Source organism: Protomyctophum bolini (assembly GCF_963924005.1).
Source record: "Protomyctophum bolini genome assembly, chromosome: 16".
NCBI lineage: Eukaryota > Metazoa > Chordata > Actinopteri > Myctophiformes > Myctophidae > Protomyctophum > Protomyctophum bolini.
The window spans coordinates 42,118,917-42,132,283 of record NC_137877.1 but is presented as its reverse complement, the minus strand read 5'-3'; the positions used below and the strand labels follow the sequence as shown (position 1 = coordinate 42,132,283).

The 13,367-nt window shown below is 51.8% G+C and overlaps 1 protein-coding gene across 1 annotated transcript in view; it reads right to left on the bottom strand.

Annotated features, from left to right (window-relative positions):
• The window catches only part of ttn.2 (titin, tandem duplicate 2), a 251,946-nt gene that overhangs the window by 50,147 nt on the left and 188,432 nt on the right, over positions 1-13,367 (bottom strand). Inside the window, exons 152-171 of the mRNA XM_080785291.1 lie at positions 12,975-13,301; positions 12,155-12,439; positions 11,543-11,842; positions 10,801-11,106; positions 9,885-10,160; positions 9,224-9,523; positions 8,813-9,115; positions 8,257-8,556; positions 6,722-7,930; positions 6,074-6,361; positions 5,681-5,971; positions 5,096-5,383; positions 4,311-4,591; positions 3,723-4,029; positions 3,441-3,545; positions 3,024-3,215; positions 2,396-2,695; positions 1,457-1,762; positions 740-1,018; positions 36-338 (exon numbers count right to left, since the gene is read on the bottom strand). Of these exons, the coding sequence (XP_080641417.1) occupies positions 36-338; positions 740-1,018; positions 1,457-1,762; positions 2,396-2,695; positions 3,024-3,215; positions 3,441-3,545; positions 3,723-4,029; positions 4,311-4,591; positions 5,096-5,383; positions 5,681-5,971; positions 6,074-6,361; positions 6,722-7,930; positions 8,257-8,556; positions 8,813-9,115; positions 9,224-9,523; positions 9,885-10,160; positions 10,801-11,106; positions 11,543-11,842; positions 12,155-12,439; positions 12,975-13,301 (6,546 nt within the window). The remainder of the gene's footprint in view (positions 1-35; positions 339-739; positions 1,019-1,456; positions 1,763-2,395; positions 2,696-3,023; positions 3,216-3,440; positions 3,546-3,722; positions 4,030-4,310; positions 4,592-5,095; positions 5,384-5,680; positions 5,972-6,073; positions 6,362-6,721; positions 7,931-8,256; positions 8,557-8,812; positions 9,116-9,223; positions 9,524-9,884; positions 10,161-10,800; positions 11,107-11,542; positions 11,843-12,154; positions 12,440-12,974; positions 13,302-13,367) is intronic.

Sequence of the window (13,367 nt, the reverse complement as noted above, 5' to 3'; positions counted from 1 at the left end):
CTTAACGTAGCATTAGAAGCAGAGCTTTTACTTACACACGATGTCCTTGGTGGCGACGGCTTTAGACCCCTCGCTGGGCAGTCCGAAGCCGGCCTTGTTCTCGGCGGTCACTCTGAACTCGTACTCCACGCCCTCCGTCAGGCCCTGGACCTTGTAGCGCAGGTCGGGCACCGTCCTCTTGCACGCCCTCACCCAGCGCATGCCTCGCTTCTCCTTCCTCTCCACGGAGTAGCCTCTGATGTCACTTCCTCCGTCCACGGCCGGCCTCTTCCAGGAGATGGTGATGGCGTTCCTGCTGATGTTGTCCACCTCCGGGACCGAGGGAGGACCTGGGGGTTCTGGAGGAGGACATTACAGTTACAGAAGAGCTGGACCTTTTATTCCATGGAAAGAAGTTACAGTCCATACTGTACATTCATTTTTAGTAGTCATAAATGGCATTTATTAACTCCAAAATACATTTTAAACTACATCTCCGGTGCCTGTGTCATTTTGGTGCGAGTGTCGGGGGACACTGGTGAATAAAAACAGTGTTTAATAGTGTTTACAGACGTTTTATGTTGAATGTTGTGTATTGTGGAAAAAATGTACCAGCAGTGAAAAGCATATATACAAATTAACATTTTTCTTAATTGAACATAGATACACAGTATGACGTCAATTAAGCGCGTCTCCCGTTTTGTACAAACTAAACGCTAATTAAAACAACAGCAACGGCGACGGGGTCCAACCAACTCACTGTAGCTGTTCTCCATCTTGATGGGGCCGGACTGGCTGGCGTCTCCGGTGCCGTACTGGTTGACCGCGGACACCCTGAAGATGTACTCGTTGCCCTTGACCAGCTTGTGGCACACGTATCTGCAGTCCATCACGCTCTCCGCCACCTTGGTCCACATCAGGCGGCTGGTCTCCCTCTTCTCCAGGACGTACGACTTGATGACGCAGCCGCCGTCCTCGTCCGGAGGGAGCCACGTCAGCGTGCACTTCTCCGCCGAGATGTTGCAGGCCTCGATCACACCTGGAGGTTAAGGTAGGGGGGGGGGTCAGGGGTCATCAATATGTCCATGATATGTGTCAGTGGATTTCAACCAGGGGTCCTTGGAGGGGGGTTCCCTAACCCCAGGTAAAAGGACGGAGAGTTGCTACAACCAAATCGACCCCTTATGGATCTTTAGCTCTTGAGAGCGAAAAATGAAACCAAATGGACCCGGTTTCATTTTACGCTCTCAAGAGTTAAATTAATCTTAAACAACTGCATTACTTAATTTACAAGAAGTCTACACAATTAGAGAATGTAGAATTGTTGTTACTTTAATCAAAATCGGCCTGATATCTTTCCTAATGGTACCAGCATGGAATTGTGGACAAAATCTTATATCCAACGACAAAAATATTCTTTAGCTCTGGGTCTCGAGAGGCTAAATCTCATCAAATGGTAGATCTGAGATCATCTTACCTGGAGGTCCAGGGATGTCCAGGACCTTCACCCTGATGTGATCCACCACGATGCCGAAGGGGTTCCTGGCGGTGATGGTGTACTCTCCCGTGTTCTTGCGGCTGGCGTACTTGATGGCCAGGGTGGAGGAGGTGGGCGTGCTGGTGATGGTCACCAGGTCAGAGTTCTTGAACTCGCGGCCCGCCTTGGACCACACGGCGGTGGGCGGAGGCTTTCCGGTGATCTTGGGGGCCGAGATGACGATGGTGGATCCGGCGCGGACCGACACGTCCTTCATGTCCGGCTCGATGCTGATGGACGGAGGCTCTGCACCGAGAGAGAGAGAGAGAGAGAGAGAGAGAGAGAGAGAGAGAGAGAGAGAGAGAGAGAGACGAGAAAGGTAGTCCTTAGAGCAGAGTTTCTCAAAGTGGGAAGCAAGTCTCACGGGTGCCTCCGAATACTTTGATAATATTTGGAATGTAATCACTGTCACTTCAGCGTAATCACCCTCTATACTTAATGAAACGTGCATCTGTTCTTCTTCAATCTACACCAAATCAATTTACCATAAACAGCCGATGTACAAGCTCAGATTGTCTTTTTCTTTTTAAAGATATTTTTTGTGGCTTTCTCCTTTTATTGTTATTTTCTTTTGTAGAGGGACAGAATCACAGTAGGCTGACAGGAAAGGGGCAGAGAGATGGGGGGGACATGCAGTAAAGGCCGTCGGGATCGGAAGTCGAACCCGCGGGTGGCACACATGCCAGACTTGGACTACCAGACAAGGTGCCTGGACCGCTGAGCCACGGCCCAGGCCAAGCTCAGATTGTCTGTTTGTCGTGAACATTCCCCCCCCCCATCGTCCCGTTTCACATAACTTACGCAATGCGACAAAAGGTTCTAAAAGAACGAGTGATGAATGAAGCACTACTGTACACTGGAATGAAACCTCGCTCTTACCATACTCGTCCTTGCAGGTGAGCAGCTCGGTGGTCTCGGAGGGCACGCTGACGGCGCCAGCGGCGTTCTTGGCGCGGACCCTGAACTCGTACTGCGCCTGCTCCGTCAGGTCGGGCACGGTGAACGCACAGCTCTGCACGTTGATGTGGTTGGCCTTCAGCCAGGTGCCCTTGGTGCCCGCCTCCAGCTTCTCCACCATGTAGCCAATCAGCTTGTGGCCTCCGTCGTACTTGGGCGGGGTCCACATCAGCGTCACCGTGGTCCGGGTAACGTTGATCACGTCCGGTTTGCCCGGAGGATCTGGGCCACGGGGGGGGGGGGGAAAAAGAAGAATGGTTAACGTTCAAACTAGCAGATCTACAAGCTCATAGGCTTGTAGGTCTGCAATTTTTGAAAAATCGAAGAAACTGTCAGGAGGTAGAAGACATTTTTTGATTCTGATCTCAGGTCAAAATGGGTTAAGATAAATGTTTCATTTTCAGGTGGGACACCAAATTTCATCCAATCAAGAAGAAGAGAGAACCTATTTGTTCTAATTTCTTTTGTCCGCTCACAACATGGAGGAATTTGTCCTAAAACAAATATCAGAGATACAGTATTCATCATATTGTCTATAATAATAACTCACCGACGGGGTCCAGAGCGAGGATGGACTCCACCACTCTGCTGGGCTTGCCCAGGCCGGCGGCGTTCATGGCCATGACTCTGAACTCGTACTCCAGGCCCTCGATGAGGCCGGTCACTCTGCACTCCTTCACCTTCGTCTTACTGGCCTTCTTCCACATCAGACTGTTACGTTCCTTGAACTCCACGCGGTAGCCTGGAGGAACGCGCACACACACACACACACACATGCTGGTTGTAGTGAAGTAGTACTGGTGGTACTTGAAGCTTCGCTCAGGGGACCAATATTCTCCCGTGGCTCAAGCGAGGAATCTGATTTGACTCAGACCACGTTTGGGTTCAAATCCAGGGTCCGGACATGAAACGTACAGATGATATATACTAATAATGATAATGATGATAATGATAATAATAAGTGTACCAGTTATTGGGGAGCCTCCAGTGTCTTTAGGCTCCGTCCAGACCAGAGTGGCCGACTCTTGACGAATGGTCACTATCTCTGGAGGAGCAGGAGCCTCGGGTACGTCTGGAGAGAGAGAGAGAGACACAGAGACACAGAGAGATAGAGAGAGAGAGAGAGGATTGGACAAAGAGTGTGAAAGAGGGAAATAAATATGCGCCGAGGCATAATAGCGCAAACACAGAGTGAAAATGAAGGTCGTCAGCCAAGCGTAAACCTTCCCACTAGGAACCCGAGACTCACTGAAGGGATGCATGGCGATGATGGGGTCCGACCTCAGGTACTCTCCCACGCCGTACTTGTTCTCGGCGAACACCCTGAAGATGTACTCAATGCCGTCGTGCAGCCGCAGCACCCTCATGGTGTTCTTCTGGAGGGCAGAGGCCACCGTGAGCCACTTGCTGTCCGTGGTGCGTCTCTTCTCCACGATGTAGTTGGACACCTCGGCCCCGCCGTCGTCCAGCGGCGCGCCCCACTCCAGCGTGATGCCGTCCGCCGTGATCTCGTCGAACTTGATGGGTCCGGTGCAGATGCCCGGCTTGCCCACCACCTTCACAACCACAGCCCACAAAACAACAAGGAATCAGAACTTGATGGGTCCGGTGCAGATGCCCGGCTTGCCCACCACCTTCACAACCACAGCCCACAAAACAACAAAGAATCAGCGTTGTTGTCACATCAGACATAGTCTCGCGTATCCTCCAGACAACTAATTCCACAATCTATCCGAATGCTATTGAGTCTGGAACTATACACCAGTAAGGAAGCTGCCATTTCCATTCATGATTTCTATTCATATTAGGATAAATGGGAGTTGCAGGGCAAACGCACCAGTAGTGTGAACTTGCAGTCCTTGACTCCGGCGATGTTCCTGGCGCTGATGGTGTAGGACTCGGCGTCCGACTTCTGGCAGTCCCTGATGAGCAGGGTGGTGAGGCCGGGCGCGGCCTCCACGCACATCCTGCCCGTGTCGCCCAGGCTGACGTCGCCCCTCTTCCAGGTGGCGGAGGGCAAGGGAACGCCCAGCAGGGGCACGTTGATGCGCATGGTGGCGCCCTCTTTGGCCGTGTAGACCAGGTCCAGGATGGCGCTCAGATCGCAGCCGGGAGCAGCTGGATAAACAAAATAGTGGATGGAGATATTAGTGGACAGAAAGTTAAAGTTAAAGTCGTGCAATTGGTCACACACGTTACCGCAGTGAAATTGTATATTCCTGCACTATACCTGCATAGAGTGATCTTGGTACGTAGACATTAATTGTTGCATTGTGCTTTCTGCTTTGGCAATGTAAACGTATGTTTTCTCATGCCAATAAAGCCCTTCGAATTTAATTTAAAATTGAATTGAATGTTGAATAAACATTACGCGTATAACTCAATATCAGGGGTGAGAAGGAACTCGTTACGTTTACTGACAATTTAAATGTACATCTCACTTTACTCAAGTATGTTTAATAGTGTACATACAGCACTGTGTTTCAACTCTGTGGTTTTTAATGTCCTTTATATGAAGTGGATTGGACTGGATCAATACCAAGCTTGCATTAACCCAATTTGTGTTAACCAAAAAAAAAAAAACACCCGAACACGAGAAAACATAAAAGAGTCTTTTCTTACAGAACTGGTCCTTGACGACGACGCTGAGCTCGGTGGGGGGTCCCTCCCCAGACTCGTTGTGGGCCTTGACCCTGAAGCAGTACTCCTGACCCTCGGTCAGGCCCTCCAGGGCGTGGGTGATCTCCTTGGCCTTGGTCAGCAGCGTCCACTTGTCCTCTCCCTCGCTCTGCTCCACGCTGTAGGCCGTGATGTGACTGCCTCCGTTGCTGACCGGCTTCCTCCAGGCCAGCGTCACCGAGTCCTTGGTGATCTTACTGGCTCTGAAGTCTGCCACCGGCCCTGGTTGCTCTGGACGGGGAGGGAGGAACGCACCGCGGACGTTAAACAAAACCCATTGACGCTTTTTAAGTAAAACTATAGCGAAGAATGTACGCCGACTAAATAAAAGTAAGCTACGATGGCTAAAACTATGACTAAATAATATACTGACAAGTCATTTTATGTCTGGTTGTGCTCTGGAAATAGCAGATCTACAAGCTCACAGGACACATCGCAATGCAACCACGTGTAAAATCAGACATTATACGCCGCCTTCGAGGCCGGCCAAAAATGAGGGTTAGCCGTTATTTCAGGGGTGTGTCTCACCGGAGGCTCGGACCGCGCCGGCCGTCTCGCAGCCGTCCCCGATGCCGTAGGCGTTCTCAGCCAGCACCCTGAAGCAGTACGCCTGTCCGTCCTCCAGGTTGGTGAAGCGGAAGGAGGGCTTGGGGCAGTTGGCGGCCACGCAGGTCCAGGCCTTCCTCTCGGCCAGCCTCTTCTCCACCACGTAGCTCGACACCAGGCTGCCGCCGTCCACCAGAGGGGCGTCCCACGTGATCCACACGTGGCTGCGGGACGTCTCCTGGACGATCAGGTTGATGGGGGGTCCCGGGGTAGCTGGATAGAGGAGGGGAGGGAGGTGGTGTGGTTAGACCCTGGCCGTCCCACACTGAAGTAAACGCGTTTTTATTTTGTGGTTCAGAGCGCCGAAGTTCTTACCGAGGACTTTGACGATGACGATGTAGCTCTTGGAGCCGCTGCTGTTCTCCAGGCTCAGCATGTACTTCCCGGCGTCGTAGCGGGTCATGTCGTCCACCATCAGCAGCGTGTCATAGTCCGACGTCTTCATCAGAACGCCCTGGCGCTCCTTCAGGTCGCCGTCCACCTTGGTCCACGTCACCTTGGGCGCCGGCCGGCCAATCAGAGGCACGTACAGCCTCATGGTGACTCCGGCTCGAAGGACCAGGATCTTACGCAGGTCCGCGTCCAAGTCCGCCTCGGGAAGGACTGTAGGGGGGGGGCGGAGAGAAGGAGAGAGAGAGAGAGAGAGAGAGAGAGAGAGAGAGAGAGAGAGAGATTTTCATTGTACAATGATGATGCATTCCAATTCATGTATCAGAGAATGGTGGTATTAAGCAGAGTAAAAGAATAAGAGAGTGGCGACACTAGCGTTGACTCCCATTGTAACAATGGAATGCGGAAGTGCTCATTCTATCTCAATGGGATAGTTCCAACCATAGGAGCAATGTTTGGAACTATAGCCCACAGAGCACCCGCTTTGCGGCGAGATCAAAGCATGTTGCTACTCTCCTATTATTATTAAGGTAACACATGACGAGGGAGGCGTGCAGTCAGGGCAGTACGTACTCAGGATGTCCTTGGGCGAGTGCTCTCCGGGCACCTCGCTGGGCTCTCCGTAGCCGATCTTGTTGACGGCCGACACCCTGAACTGGTAGACCTTGTCGTCCATGAGGCCGGTGGCCAGGAACTTGGTGGCCTGCAGCTTGATGGCCACGTTGCAGTTCATCCACGTGGTCTCCACCTCCGCCTCCACCCTCCGGCTCTCCACCAGGTAGCCCATGATGTCACAGCCTCCGTCGTACGCAGGCTTGGTCCAGCTGAGCAGGATGGAGCTGCGGGTGGAGTCCACCACCTTGGGGAAGGCGGGGGGTCCGGGGGGATAGACGGGGTCGACGGCGCAGGCGGCCATGGAGGCGTCGCTGGGCTTGCCCAGGCCGGCCTTGTTCATGGCGATCACTCTGAACTCGTAGTCCGAGCCCTCGGTCAGCCCGGTCACCCGGATGCTGCGGTCGATGACCAGCTTGCGGTTGACCTTGGCCCAGGCCAGCTCCGAGGCCTCCCTCTTCTCCACCATGTAGCCCAGCACGATGGCCTTGCCGTCGTTGGCCGGAGCCTTCCAGCTGACCGTCATGGAGTTACAGGTGATGTTGGTGATGACCGGGGAGTCGCATGGCCCGGGGACGTCAAATGGATTCTTGATCATGATGGGGTCGGTCAGGACGCAGTCTCCCACGCCGTACTGGTTCTCGGCGCTGACGCGGAACTGGTACTCGTGTCCCTCGATGAGCTTCTCCACCGAGCAGTCCGTGTAGTGACCGCTGACGCTGGCCGTGACCTGCGCGAAGTTGGCCCTGCTGGTCTCCCTCTTGTCCACGATGTAGTTGGTGATCTCCGAGCCGCCGTCCGCCTTGGGAGGCTCCCAGCGCAGCTTCACGCGGTCAGCGTACACCTTGCTGACCTTGATGGACGCCGGAGGGCCGGGCTTATCGAGCACTTTGAGCTTGATGGTGGCAGACTTGCTGCCGCTGGTGTTCTGCGCGGTGATGGTGTAGTCTCCGGACTCCTTCCTGGTGAGCGCGTACAGCTCCAGGACGTGGAGGTGCTTCTTGACGGTCATCTTCATGCCCTCGCGCAGCGTCAGCGGCGCTCCGTCCAGATTCCAGCTCACCTTGGGCAGAGGCTTGCCGAACACGACGGCGTCCAGGAACACGTTCTCTCCCGCCTTCACTATGATCAGGCTCTTCATGTCGGCTCCCAGCTCCATCCTGGGAGGCACTGCAAGGCGCAAAACACGTTCGATCGGTCAGTCAGTCATCGGAGGAAACGCATTCATTACGGTCATTTGAAAACGTACTAGTTACCTTGTAGATCATTACAAAACATCCGGTAACCATTTAAGCCCACGTTTGTTTTTTCTTCGAAAATAGCAGATCTACAGGCTCACAACGCATCGTATCTCAGCATGCTGTGAGCTTGTAGATTGCCCTTTTTTAATATATTGTATAACTTCTTACGTGTAATCGCAGGGCCCCCAAAATAGCCATCGATATCTAATCGATTATAATCGATACATAGTTTTTTGATCAACCAGTGTGGTTTACCGTGCTCGGCGATGACAGGGATGGGGTCGGACTCGTCCGACGGCAGGCTGACGTTGATGGCCGACTTGGCGATGACCCTGAAGGTGTAGCGCTGGCCCTCCTCCAGGCCGGTCACCACGTAGCTCTCCGATTGGATGTTCATGCAGTTGGCGTTGCAGCGCGTCCACTGCTCGCCGGGCAGCTTGCAGTGCTCCACGTGGTAGCCAATCAGCTTGCTGCCCCCGTCGCTGGCGGGCTTAGTCCAGATCAGTGAGACGCTGCTAATGGTGACGTCCATGGCCTCGGGTTTGCCCGGCGGGTCTGCGAGGGGAAAGGAAAGGAAAGGAAGGAAAGGAGACAACGGTGAGTCACACTTTCATTCATTTGTAGACATGTCACAATAATTGTTGTGTATTTTGGTTTATGATGCATTTGTTTTTATACGTTCTAATGTTCATGTCCTCTAGGACCAGTTGATCGTCAACGGAAATCGTGACAGGCACAAACACGCACGCACGCACGCACGCACGCACGCACGGACACACGCACGGACACACGCACGGACACGCAGACATACCGATAGCGGTCCTGGCAGTGATCCAGTCCGACTGTTTGCAGGGCTGGCCCTGTCCGGCCATGTTGCAGGCCGACACCCTGAAGGTGTACTCCAGGCCCTCGATGAGGCCGTGGCAGGTGTACTGCGTGGCCTTCAGCACCGACTCGTTGGCGCGCGTCCACAGCAGGCTGTTGCGCTCCTTCTTCTCCACCACGAAGGTGGTGATGGGGCTGCCGCCGTCGCTGGCCGGCCTCTCGTACGACAGGATGACAAAGTCTTTGTTGATGCGGTTGATCTGTAAGCTCAGCGGCTCGCTGGGAGGGTCTGCGCGGGGGGACGGGGGGACAATTAGAAGACAAGAATCAAGTTCAGGTCTAAATGGGTTAAGGACGGACTATTTAGTGAATAATAACCAGCGGAAAAGGAACTCACCGAACGGATGCCTGGCGATGGTCCTCTCGGAGTAGATGGCCGCTCCCACGCCGAAGCGGTTCTCGGCCTTCACGCGGAACGTGTACTCCTTGCCGGCGCTCAGCTTGGTGACCCTGATGCTGGGCTTGGTGCAGGCGGTGGACACGATGAGCCAGTCTCCCTGAGACACGTCGCACTTCTCCACCACGTAGCTGGTGATCTTGGAGCCGCCGTCCTCCGCGGGGTAGTTCCACAGGAGCGTGCAGGCGTCCGTGTCCAGCTCGGTCACCTCCACGGGCCCGCCGGGGGGTCCGGGGATGTCTGGGAGGAGGAGAGAGCACCAAAAGAGAGGGTTGATTTTTTTTTTCTTTTTTATCAGTGGAGGTAAAGTCACTACCATTACTTGGAGTTACTGGTTATTTTTTGTAGCTTTTGGTTATAATTACAAAACAAAACATTAAGAATTGACCCTTTTGTAATGTTCTTTCGAATTCGAAAATAGCAGATCAATAAACTCAGTCAGTGACCATTTTTATTTATTTGTTTTAATGGTGAGGGGTAGTTAAAAAAACAAAAGTAAAATCTGAGTATTGCTTCCACGACAAGCTTCGTGCTGCACTGTACTGTACTGCACCGCACTGCACCGCGTCATATATGATGTGGTGTGCGTTGTGACACTGACCCATGACGATGACCTTGAGGATCTGGTTGACCCTGCCCGTGCTGTTCTCGGCGGCCACGCTGTAGTATCCGCTGTCCGCGCGGGTGACGTTCTTGATGGCCAGCGTGGCGGTGGTGGGGGTCTTCACCACGGACAGGCGGTCCGAGGTCATGACGTCCTCCCCGCCGCGCTTGAACTTACAGAGGGGGGCGGGCTTACCGGCCACCACCGCCTCCACCACCAGCTTGCTGCCGGCGCGCACCGTCACCACGTCTGGCATCATCACCTTGGCTGCCACTGTGAGGGAGCGACACACAAAGACACAATGAGGAAAGAACATCACTTTAACCCTCTAACACCCGCATTAATTTCTACTTGCAAAAAATTGATTTCAACCTTACTACTACTTTGTACTACTAGGACTGACACTAAAAAATATGTTAAAAAAAATAAAAAAATAAAGTTTGATGAAAATTTTATAATAATTATATAATAATTATATAATAATTATATAATAATATAATAAATTAATAATTTACATTTGGGGGATATCTTTCACAATAATGAATAAAACATGTTCTAGACATTCTAATGACCACAAAAAAACATATATTACAATTATTTTACCTACTTTTATTAGGGTAAAGGTCAAAAGTCTTAGGTTAAAAAAAAATCAAAATCGCACAGTCCAGAATATTTCTTTTGTGTGAATTTCAGCCTCTGTGGGGGGTGTTTATATGCAAATATCATGACCAATGGCATTGAAATGGCATTGCAATGAACATCACTGATGACGTTTAGGTGAAAAAAGAACAGAAAAACAGTCTTATTCCGTACCGTGGCGTGTATGCGTCGTTTATAATTATAACACTGTGATACTGTGACTGTCATTCAGTCGGTCGGTCAGTCGGTCGGTCGGTCAGTCGGTAAAACTCACTGAGCTGTTCCTTGATCTCGAACACGCCCTCGGCCTCCCGGGCCATGCCCATGCCCACGGAGTTCCTGGCGGCCACTCTGAACTTGTACTTGGCGCCCTCCTTGAGGCCCACCACCACGATGGTCAGGTCCTTGACCACCGAGTAGGGCGTCCACTTGTCCTCCTCGGGCAGCTCCGCGTCCTTGTAGTCCACCACGTAGCCGTTGATCTTGGCCCCGCCGTCCCTCAGCGGTCTGAGCCAGCCCAGCGTGGCGCTGTTCTTGGTCACCTCCAGAACCTCCATCTTCTTAGGAGGGTCGGGCTCGCCTGGTGGGACACAGAGAGAGTTAAATACATGTTGTTGTCCATCTCATCTTGCAAGTTGTCTGAAGAAATGGAATCAAACGTGAAAATAACACATCATCATCATCAGAGAGATAATGTTTTGTTCTTTTTAAAGCGCCACCTGGTGGTCACCAGTTTTGGCTTTGGTTGCCAATTAGCCCATTATAACACCAGATTAGAGGAATTTTCAAAATATGTATTAAAAAAAATAATAATAATAATAATAATATATAAATATTTTTTTTTCCTCAAAAAAAACTCGTCAGTAAATCAGTGATTAATTGGATTCAACTCGTCTTAACGTGTATGGCACTGAAAGTGTCAAATCTCTTTTTTTTAAGACCGTCATTGAATTTGAAAATCAATGCAATGCGCAAAAATAATTTGCTGTCCAAAAATCAACAGTTTGGAAACTCACTGATGGGGTCGACGGCCTGGATGGTCCTGGGCGTGTCCTGGGCCACGCCCATGCCGTACTTGTTGCACGCCATGACGCGGAAGTAGTAGTCCACGCCGGGGGTCATGGTGGTGACCTTGAAGCTGGTCTTCTTCAGCTCCTCGGCGCACATGCTCCAGGTCTTGCGGTCCACCTCGCGCTTCTCCACCATGTAGTTGGTGATGGGGCTGCCGCCGTCGTTATCCGGGGGCAGCCAGGCCAGCTGGCACGACGACTTGGTGACGTCCTTGGCGTCCAGTTCTCCCACGGGCCCAGGGGTGTCTGGATTAGAGAATTATAGTTATTACTAATGTCTAGGGGGGTCTCCCACGGGCCCAGGGGTGTCTAGACAAGACAACCACGTTATTAGAAATAACCTTTTGAGTTTTTCATTCGTTATTTTTTTTCATTTCGTTGTTCAGTTTTGACTAGATTATATTTTGGTTGTGCAGTTCAGTTTAGTCTCAATGCTTTACGGGCGGGAAGGTACTTAAATTTCAAATTCCAGACTTTTACTTGTAATAACAGTAGTATTTCTACATCGCAGTATTGCTTCTTGTACTATAACAACATGTGAATACTCGCTGTACTCACCCAGTACTTTGACGCGCACATACACGGCCTTCTCTCCGGCCGAGTTGGACAGACACAGGCAGTATCTCCCAGAGTCCTCCCTGGTGCTCTCGGGGATGACCAGGAAGGACATGGTGTCCACCTGGTCGATGTGGCCCTTGCGCACCACGTTGTCCACGCCCATGCGCTTCCACGTCACCTTGGGGGCGGGCCGTCCTCTGATGACGGCGAACAGCCTGATTGGACAGCCGGCCCTGACGGACAGGCCCTTCCTCAGGCTGGCGTCGAGGTCGATCTCCGGGGCCTCTGTTGGTGAAACACGGCGGCGTCACGTTATCCAAATCTGACACTTTAATGTCTTGAACTTGAATTTGATTTGATGTGATTCATTGATAATAAAAAGAGCACAGACTGAGTCAGCATCACCAAGGATGAAAACACAGCTTCGTGTTCCTCAAATAACCACTAAACATAAATATATATATTTTAAAATCTTGTAGTGTGTGCATGTTTAAGACAATCTTATAAGATTATACTTATACGATGATCTAATTTTATTTAAAAAATCCAGTATAGTGTCTGAGCCCAGCTTCAGTTCCATGACACAATTTTCTTTTTATTTATTTTTACAGCTATAGATTAAAAGGCCTGTGTGTTTTACAGCTAGAGATTAAAAGGCCTGTGTGTTTTACAGCTAGAGATTAAAAGGCCTGTGTGTTTTACAGCTATAGATTAAAAGGCCTGTGTGTTTTACAGCTATAGATTAAAAGGCCTGTGTGTTTTACAGCTATAGATTAGAAGCCGCGGCCTGTGTGCCGTTTTCCTTCGACGTTCTTCTTACCGATGATCTCTGCGGGGGCGGCGGGGTCCTTGAGGTAGGCGTGGCGTCCCCAGCCCACCTGGTTCTGCGCCGACACCTTGAACTCGTACTGGATCTCCCCGTCCAGCTGCGGGATGGTGAACTCGGTGAGCACCAGCGGGCCGTGCGTGTCGCACCTCTTCCAGCCCTCGCCGGGCTTCTCGGGGTCGACCTCGGCGTGGTTCCTCAGGTCCAGGCTGTAGTTGATGATGGGCGCGCCGCCGTCGTACACAGGCTTGGACCACACCAGGGTGATGGAGGTCTTGGTGCTGTCGCCCACCTTCAGGAAGGACGGCGGGCCGGGGGGCTCTGAGTGACGGACGGACGGAGAGAGAGAGAGAGAGAGAGAGAGAGAGCACCGTGAAGAGGAGAACA